Source organism: Lagopus muta, chromosome 6, assembly GCF_023343835.1.
Source record: "Lagopus muta isolate bLagMut1 chromosome 6, bLagMut1 primary, whole genome shotgun sequence".
In the NCBI taxonomy this organism is placed as follows: domain Eukaryota; kingdom Metazoa; phylum Chordata; class Aves; order Galliformes; family Phasianidae; genus Lagopus; species Lagopus muta.
Window position 1 is genome coordinate 27,403,737 of NC_064438.1, and position 9,718 is coordinate 27,413,454.

The window sequence follows — 9,718 nt, forward strand, 5'->3', positions numbered from 1 at the left end:
AGGAAGAGGTGCTGTGAGAAAGCTTTCATTCAGAAAGAGACACATACCTCCTGAGGAAAGCTCACAGGACATCACTTCCCACTGGCCTTATTTCTGGAATTCATCTTTGCAAACAGTCCTGTAATATTTTTTTTTCTACTCATTTTTATAGCATCTCTCTTTGCATGGGATTCTCAGTAGGTATGAACTGTTTCTTTATGTGTATTGCATCTGCATGTTTCTTAGCCCCGTAAGATGATGATGATTTCTCATAGGTAAAAACCAAAGTAAGGCAGCTAACAGTGCAGTCTGGCAGCAAACTGAACTGCAGTGTACACATATGTTGAACAAATAATCTCTTCTCCTTTTTCCAAAATAGACATCTTTGTAACTGCCTGCATCCTTGTGTGGCTTTTTAACCCAGAAGAACAGAGCAGCTCTCATCATGTCAGGGCCAACCCTGTGTGTTCTCTGTCAACAAAAGTTTTTGTTTTTTTTTTTTTTTAAAAAGAGTAGGGAAAGTGACACACAGCACAACTGAATTTGTTCATTTATGGTCCTAGGGGAAGCAGCTATCTCCCAGGAAGCGCTGGGAGTGTTCTTCTGAGGAGCTGACTATGTAGAAATGTAAAGCACATCTGTCATTACTGGGCCTCCAGTGGGGAATTGCTAGATCTTTGGTATGAAATAACTCTAAAGTAGCTTTTAATTCAGTGTATGGGAATTTAGCCATGCCATTGAGGCTTTATACATTCCTTGCATTTACTGCCTCTGAAGTGGATACAGCAAAGCAGATAGTGTTTATGGAATGGACAAAAAAAGAAAAGGGAAAGCAAAACTAACGTGAAGTGGCCAGTGAAAAGCCACTTTGCCAGGTCACTGAGATAAGAGCTTCCTTAGAAACTATCTGGAATCTGGAAGTCAAAGAATACTGTGACTGCCAGATGATACCCATATAGGCACTCCAGCTGTTTGAAAGACTTCAGAAGGTTGCTAGTACAGTTCTCACATGCTTTTTCCTTACTTTTCAAATTACTGTAGACCATCTTTATGTAGCACTTAAACAGTACAAACATACTGTGCATTGCAAGTTAATGACAAAGAATGGGATGCTGTATGTCTTAAGAGACATATTGATCAAGCAGGAGAATGAGATGGTGCTGGAGACTGATCATGGATACTGGCAGTTTTTAATGGAATAATCAGGTTCTTAATAATTGAGTGGTCACATTCCCTGTTTAACCCCAGGCATTGTGATGTGTCTGGTTAGAGCTGAGTTTTGTTCATTGAGCAGTTACAAGGCTGAATGAAATGCTGTTAATGTTTTGATCTGCGGTGCTCTGTCCTCTCATGGCATCTTCCCAGCAGGTCACTGAGGCAGGCAGCGTTCACTGTGCCATCTCACAGCTCAAAAATGAAAGTGGAGGAGGTTCAAACCTGGAACATACTCCAACCAAAGTAATACCCCAGAATTCACCGCCTAAAACTTCCTCTTTAGTCTTGGAAAAATTCAGATAAGTGCTTCAGTCATTCTCAGCTACAACATTTTGAGGGCCCATTGGTACAGACGAGTTGAATGGTGTATTTTCAAGCTACTTGTTTACTATGCCGTCAGCAGTATTGCTGAGAAGTATCTTTACTGACCTTGGCAGTACAGTGGGGCACCAGCACCCATATCAGTGTCCTCATCAAACATCTGCCCAATAACACAAATCAAAAGTTGCCATTGATGTCATTAGAAAAACTATTTTTCACTGGAAGGATTGAAGTTGCTCTGCTAACAGCTGACCAAAGCCATAGCTTTTCAAAGAGAAAAGCATTCTGCTTAAGCATATAAATTGACAAGTGAGTTCTGGAAGAGAGATGTATTGAAAATCAGCAGGAAGGTATAGAAGAGAAAGGAAGTTGTAAAGAACAGCATCTCTGTGTGCTGCCTGAGCTGGCTGAGGCCAGGATAGGGGCGGTGCTGTGTGCGACACAGGTTGAAATCAGGAGCTTGGAGAGCTACGCTAGTTAATGCAGTTGGCTGCTGATTTGAAAGAGTGTGTTACTTTGAGGTAGTCATGTAAAGGCTTCGATTGAAGTTTAATTTGACATTATTGTTGTATAGTTATTCTAGTTGTTTCTTTTCTGATTTCCACACACTGGTGTTAGTTTTGCAGTTTCACAGCACCTGATCATTTCTTCTGCTGGTGGTCTCTTAGCCCTTTCCCTCTGATATTCATTACAGCTTTTTTTCTCTCACATAAGAAGCCTGTAAAAGCCTAGTTTTCATATCTCTTCAGAAGGAAAAACACCAGGTGGGACTTGTAAGTCCAGTGTATTTCGATCCTTGTACAATGGTTTTCGGTTTAGATGTTCAAGAGGTTTTGTGTTTTGTTTTTTTTTGTAATTGTTAGACAGATATATTTTGCCAAACTTTAGATACACATAGTGAAAAAATAGTTCAAACTTGAAAGTGTATTTATAATCCAAGTAAGATACGTGAAAGAAACCTTCTCTGTGTTGCCAGCTTAAAAATTCAGCAGGTGTTTGTGGGCTCCAGACAGGGACAAGCTGTGGAAATGCATCTGCTCTACCTCCTAGCCACAGACCTAGAGGGTTCAGGAGTGATTTGTTGCTCTTACTACACTTCTGCACTGCAAAAGATCTTGGATCTCCTTCAGCCAAGCTCAGCTTTCAATAGTTGAAAGAGAGCTTGCACACATCCCAAGTGTCTGTCCCTCTTTTAGAGGGCTCTGCTGCAGAAACCAGGACAGACCTTTGCAGAGTTCATTATGATGCAAAGTTGGCAAGATAAGACACTTAACATCCAGAAATTTCTCACTGCTGTCAGCTTGGCTAAGTCTCCCGAAGTGTAAATTCATAAAATAAACCTCAGTAAGCAGCTTTTTACTTCCAAGCGCAAGTTAACCATAGCTTAATAAGACTTCCATATACCAGGGAAGTAGAAGCCATGCTAAGTGTACTTCATTACTTAATTCACTGTGGAATTTGCTGAATTTTGGACGTTTGATTTTGCAGGTGTAATAAAGAACTTGGGCTGTTCTTTATACATTGAGTATTTCAGAGTTTCAATTTTGATGAAGGAAAAAACAATAAAGCAAATGACCCATGCAGCTTGAGTTCTCTTGACTTCATCCATACTACTCTGTAAATTCTTTGAGCCCAGAAGTCCATCGTGTGTGCTGTATGAGTGTGATGCATACATAGCAAGTTATTTCGTGAGATTTAGTGTGACTTCCAAGATTTTCATATTAAGAGTAAAGGAGGAAGTCATGGCGAAGTTGTGTAACCATATAGTTCTAACCAACTACCTTAATGTTTGTTTTATTATGTAATTTGTATCACTGTAGCATCTTCACATGAGATTATGAGTGCACTCTGCGAACGTTAAACTTGATGATACCTCTGAGACGAAGGCAAGCATTTCTCGTTCTTCAAATTGGGAAAAAAATGTAATAGACAATTTGGCATCGCAAATAGATGGCATCTATGATACAAATCCTTTACAACATTGCCAACTAAAGATATTTCTGTTCACTCTCAATCCTATGATTCCTTCTGCCATGCCAGTTGGAGTGTTTGCGTAGTCTTATGCTTAAATAGAGTTAATTTCTAAACAGTATATCCCAATGTAGTTCAGTCTTTCTGATTTGGGGCACAGCCCCACAGTGCTGAATCGTCCAAACTAAGGGGAAAATAACCTATGTGGAAAGAGCCTCTTAACCAAGCTCGTGCTAAGTTAATTGTTTGTGCTGTAGGTGAATAGCACTGGGTCCTACCGAAGGTAGCAACAAGAACTCTGTTGGTTTCATCTGTGTGGATTTTGCCAGTCTTCAGCAAAGCTAAAAAGATAATTAAACCTGTGGAGACTTAAATGCAAAAACTTCACATTTCTTCCCTTACTGAGCAAAAAATATTCTGGCCATAGCATTCAATTTCCTAATACACTTATGTATAACTAATACAAAAACTAAACATTCTCTAGTTGGAAAAAAAGAAAGGTACCTCTTTTTAATCTTAGGGATGCTAATTATAGATAATTAAATCACAGATAATTAAATATAAAATTTTGTTGCATCCTAAGCAAAGTGAGTGAAACCAAGATTTTATTATGAAAATGAGATGTCAGAGACATGGCTCTGGGAAACATGCTGTGGAAAAAATGATAATAAAGCCCGAGAAATGTGATGATAAACTTGAGGCTTTCAGTCCCTCTGGAGGAAATATAGTGTAAACCTTAACTCTGCACGTCTGCATCTCTTTGTCACAATGGAGCTCTTCAGTCTATCTTTCATGGACTTCAAGCTGTTTTGACAGTCTAGCAAGAACAGCCAAGTTTAATGCATTTCTTTCATTGCTTCTCAGCCATAGTATGTTCTTCCCTGGCTAAGCTTTTATCTGCAAATGGGGTTGCTTACTATAATAATGGGAAATAATTGTCTCTTTGAGTTAGAGTTATTTCTTTCTGTGGCACTCGTCACAGAACTTATTGCAACGCGCTATGCAATAAACGGGATTTCACATGTAGGAAGCAGACTACAGCCAAACGTTTATTGCAAGTGGCAACTCTGAATTAAGTCCATCATTGCAGCAAGGCTCTATACGTATTTTTGCCAATTTGGGTTTGTTGTGGCCTGACAACGATCCTGCAGGAGTAGAACTCAAACTCTTAAAAAAATTATTTTACTGTAAGGTTTACAGAGGATTATGGCTTTTACTTACTGACCAACCAGCCAGATATTTGAACCAGCAGCTCAGAAGTGAAGGCTTCTCTCTGTCCTCTGCGGTGCACTGGTGCCACGTGGGCTGTTTAACAAAAGTTTTAAAAGTCAGCTGTGTTGCAAAGAGTTGAATGTTCTTTTTTGTTCACTGTGCCTGCCTGCATAACTGCATTTTTTCTTGGATTTACAGCTTCTGTCAGTCCTGTACTTTTAAGAGGCAGTTTAGCTGATTTAGGAAGTGAATCAGTAGATTTAATGGACTACACTGATCTTACTTTAAACAGCTAATTTTCATTATCCCTGGGGCTATTTGAGACGAGCAGGGAAAGTGGGGCTGGTCTGATCTGATTACATTTCATTGTAGTCTCCAATGATTGACTATTTAGTACATTTGACTGGGAAAAAAAGCTTTTCACTTTTAAAACTGCCGGACTGTATGGATTTAGTAAAAGCTGGAGATGGCTTACCATCTTTATGGTGAAATTAGGTGGGCACAGTACAGGGGTCTAAAAATAAAAAAAAATAAAACCGGTCCAGTCAGGTTCGCTTCATTTGGAAAGAAACCCTGCCATCATGCCTGAATTCTAACAGTGTGATGCGGCTTGGGTAGTCTGAAGAAGCTTTGTAGAGGGAAAGAAGTTACCTTTTATGTAAATATAAAGAAAATAAATAAGAAAAATGTTTCTTTCTGCATTCAATAGACTCTTTAATTCTTCGTGTTTTAATTGACAAAAAAAGAACCGTACATACATCTCATCTGCGCTGTAGTTTGAGGCAATTGCATTTACTGCAGAGAGCTGTGGTAGCTTTATTCTGTCACTAGATCACAGTGTGTTTTCCAGCTGCTTTTACTCTTTCCATTGGAAGAGTTTTATAAACTCTTTGAAAAGCCATTGTGAATTTCCAGGGCAGATTAATACAAACTTTTGGTAAGGTTCTCCAGTATGCATCTCTCTCTTGATAGACTGACATAGTGTATCTTTGGGTTTTACAAGCTTTGTGGTATATATTTTAAATGCTGTTTCTTGTTTGGACTTTGGGAGCTGAGCACCCTTGGGAATAGTTTAGAACTTCACAGCTGTGTGGTACCTCTGTGCTTAATAAAATCAGCAGGCCTGCCATATGCTAAAGCACAAGGTTATTTTTAGTGTAGTTTCCTTGAAACTGCTATGAATCAGGTGTTAAAGTCTGAATTTGAAGAGTGGATAGTTGCTGATGCATGGGATGATGCGTACCTTCCCTGAGCACCCTCCTTCTCCCTCTTCCTAGGTCAGCACGGATCCCTTCCAACTGAAATCAAATAGCAGCTAGTTATAAGACGTATAAATAGTGAGGGCCATGCTTCAGAAAGACCTGTGCCAGCTCCACTGTATGAGAAACTCAGCTGCTTCTACCTTGGGAAAGTCTGCTGTGTCTGTGTTCTCGTAGATCTTCTGTTGAGTGCTGCCTAATTTCTTTTGATATCTGACAAAACTTATTGCAAATTGTAGAAGTGGCAGAAAACTTTTATATAACATGAACTCATAGTAGCAGGTCTGTTATAGCTGTTGAATTGTTTTGCAGTTATTTTTAAAGTTCCTTAGTATTTGCATGCAAATTAAAGCAAATTAAACTACAAGCTCAAATTAAACTACATTGCTCCAAAAGCAATGCCTCCTGTTTATTTCAGGGCAAACTACAGCAAGTAAAAAGAGCACAGTAGCACTATTTGATAGAGCAAACTGTCATCTACAGAGCATTGGGTGGGGTTTGGCTCTGGGTCTGCACCTGCTAGGTGCTTCTGCATCTCTCCCAGACTGTGGAAATGAGTTCCAACAGCAGCAGCTTCCTCAACAGCAGCACTTGATGGGTGAAGCTAGAGGGGCTCCTCTTCCTCCTTTTTGCTCTCCCCTCAGGCTAGATAAAGACTGTGGTGATTACCTCATCTGAGTGGGGATAATAGGAACAGGTAAGGAGATCATTTAAAATCTAACTAGTTTTTAAGTATATGCTAACAGTCTGGCCAGTAAGCACATCCTATGTACGACTTTGTGAGAGGCCTGTGTCTATTGGGTACCATATAAAGCTAGGCAGCAGAAAGCGTCGTGCACTTCTCTCCACTTAAAACTGCATGGATTTGAGGGAATTGCACTGTTACTGTCTCTCATAGTGCTGGATGATTCCTCTTTTCCAGCAAGATTTGTATCTGTGCTGACAGAATACTTGAGGTCAGCACTAAAAGTGATGCAGCTATACCAACGCTTATCGCTCCCAACTCAGGCAGACTTGCACATGAGGAACTGATCTGGAAAACAAGGTGAGCGAAGAAAGAATGAATACAAAAATGCTTTCAGTCATGTTCAGATGCTGTAGGTCTTCCTGTTCTACCTTTCCTTATCTGTTGATAAGCAGTGGCAGTAATGCCCACCTTAATCATTTATTAGCTATATGAATACTTCCAAATTATTTCTCTTTGTTGTTGAACAACTTTTGGAGGGTGGATGACAGTTCTTCACCCCGATGGTGATGCTGTGTCTTGCACAGATAGAAAACAGTTCAGATTAATGCATATTATAAATCATAATGCTTTTAAGGTGACACTTCTGTTTGATGTTTATCTGCAGAAATTGGAAAAATCTGACTTGGATAACTGGGAGAACATCAGAGGACCCCAGCTGTGGGAAGATTCCAGGACTGTTCAGAAGCAACGGCGAGAGGCTGCCCGTCTCAAGACAGAGTGATTGAGCAAGCCTGCTTTGCTGCCTACGGAACCAAGTCTCAGGCTGGACTACCTTATGTTCTAAACCAGCATCAGGAACAGATTTGGGATGGAGGAATTGTCCTGAGCAATTCATGCCAATATGTATATAACTAAATGCGAGATCAAACCAAAAAGCACTATGTTGTATGAAGCTCTTTGTTTGCTTCTGTTTGCACAGAATTCCACAGGCTGTATATGAGAGTTCTCAATTAAAAAACAAAACAAAACAAAGAAACTGATTTTGGGAATATCACAGTTTTTCATTGGTTTTTGACAACCACAGTTCAAAAGAGAGGTTCTTCAGCAAGAGTTCACATTTCAAGAGTCATTTCTCAGTGCCACAGTGAAAACAACAGTGCTGTCATCTTGATGTGTGTGACCAGATAAGTGCTGCTTTGGAGAGCCCCTGCATGACTTCAAGCTCTTAAGCTTGGCAGGGACTCCACAGGCATATGAACTGTTCGGAAACAGTGAGCTTGTTTTTGGCTAAATAATGTTCTTGTGTTTCATTTTCAGGAACTTGTCTGTACAGGAGCATGTGTAGAGTGTCAGCTGGTAATTGGTCAAGTAGCATTTATTTAGCTGTGGGCTGATTTTTTTATTAGTTTAACTATCAGTGTCTGCATGCAGGCAAGACCTTTGTGTTGGAGCTTCTCAGCTTAAGTTACCAAGACGTGCGCAGTTTTCATGTGAGCAAGCATTGCAGCAGCATCTTCCTGAAGTACTGCGTAGTGGTAAAGGGCATCTTATGTGTATGATTACATGCCTATTTGTGCACATGCTCAAAAATGCTTACCTTTTGATGAATTATTCTGAACCATCTTTTTGTCTTTGCTGTTTATTTGCTATTAGAGGAGGATATGCTTCTTCAGAGGAATAGAGCACTAGAGCACAAATTAACTGTAGATTCTGGATTCAGAGTATTCAATGATGCCTATAGATAAAAACCTTGGGAACTCACAAACATGTGGTTATTCTCTCTGCAGGGGATTTGTGAAATGCAATCGAAATGTCCTTTTGGACACTTTATTTAGGGGTAGCTTCCTTGTACTCATGTAAATCTTCCTTCGGCATGTAGTTTTTTCAGTCTCTTGTGATAAGGTCCAGTCTTTCAGGAAGAGAAATCTACCTTGATTTTTGAAGAGTTTGAGGAGCAAGTCATAAAGCAGTAAGTAAAATGACTTTGCCATGTTTTCTGCAGGTTTTCTCCTGACAGAGTTGTGAAGACCATCAGAATGTGTATCTCGTTTGGAACAAGGCTGGAGCTGTGTGTTTGTGCGTTTCCCTGTGCAGAACCATATGTACCTTTGCTTCTAAGTAAATGTGCTAGCAAATAACCATGAGAGGGCCAAGAGGAGCAGTACAAGACAAGGCAAATGTATATGCTATAAAGAAATTATTATAAAATTATTATAAAAACCAAGAATATGGGGACATTAAGGTTTGCTATAACTAGAGAAGAAGGAACATTTCATTGTTTCTACATTCTTTTCTATCTGGAAGTTAATATGATGTTCTCGGGTGAAGAAGATATAAAATAGCACAAATAAGGAGCAACTCAAACTACTTGCTAAGCATCTTTTCAGCTCCTAAATTCAAATTCTGGTGCAGCTCCACTGGCAGCAGCAAGATTGATTGCTCAGAGTGCAGTAAGTGCAGTGACAGCCTTCCCTGAGCTAGAGCTCCTACTAACGCTAGCACCATGGCAGCTGCTAAGGTGCTAGCTGGGCCACTGGAATTGCTTCCTTACATTGCATGGCATAGACCCATCTTAAGTGGATTCTTCAGATTCATTATGTCTATTCCAGAGGAAGTGTCTTCCTTTCCCAGCCTTGACTGAAGTTACCTTTATTTTGCAGATGGTGAGGAATCAGTAGCTTCCAGTTTTGCACACATTAGGTATGATACTACCCCTGAAATAAGCACGTGGCTTTCTAAGAACAGCACATAGGAGAAGTTACCTCTTCCATCATGGGAAGAAGAAAAGATATTTCTCTTTGATGAAGCCCTTATGTGTATCACGTTCCTTCGTGGCCAAATCACACACTGAAAATAACCCATGTATTTTTAGGAAATTGATACAAGGGGTATTTTGGGATCAGTAATCTTATTTTAACATTTCTGGAATGTGGTTGCAGTTAATTCTGTGGAGAACACTTTTAATGTTGTGATGTAGGACCAGTTTTGGCTTTTGATATTTCTTTGTGGGTTGCAGTGTTCCCCTACTTCTCTTTCACAGGTGTTGTATTTCTTATAATTTCCAAGGGCATAT

General features: G+C 39.8%; 1 protein-coding gene across 1 annotated transcript in view; it reads left to right on the forward strand.

Moving 5' to 3' along the window:
• LOC125695413 (cytochrome c oxidase assembly protein COX16 homolog, mitochondrial) overlaps positions 1 to 9,130 on the forward strand; it is a 38,920-nt gene extending 29,790 nt beyond the window's left edge. Inside the window, exon 4 of the mRNA XM_048949794.1 lies at positions 7,310 to 9,130. Coding sequence (XP_048805751.1) covers positions 7,310 to 7,426 — 117 coding nt within the window. The 3' untranslated portion in view covers positions 7,427 to 9,130. The remainder of the gene's footprint in view (positions 1 to 7,309) is intronic.
• Positions 9,131 to 9,718: the final 588 nt, after the last annotated feature.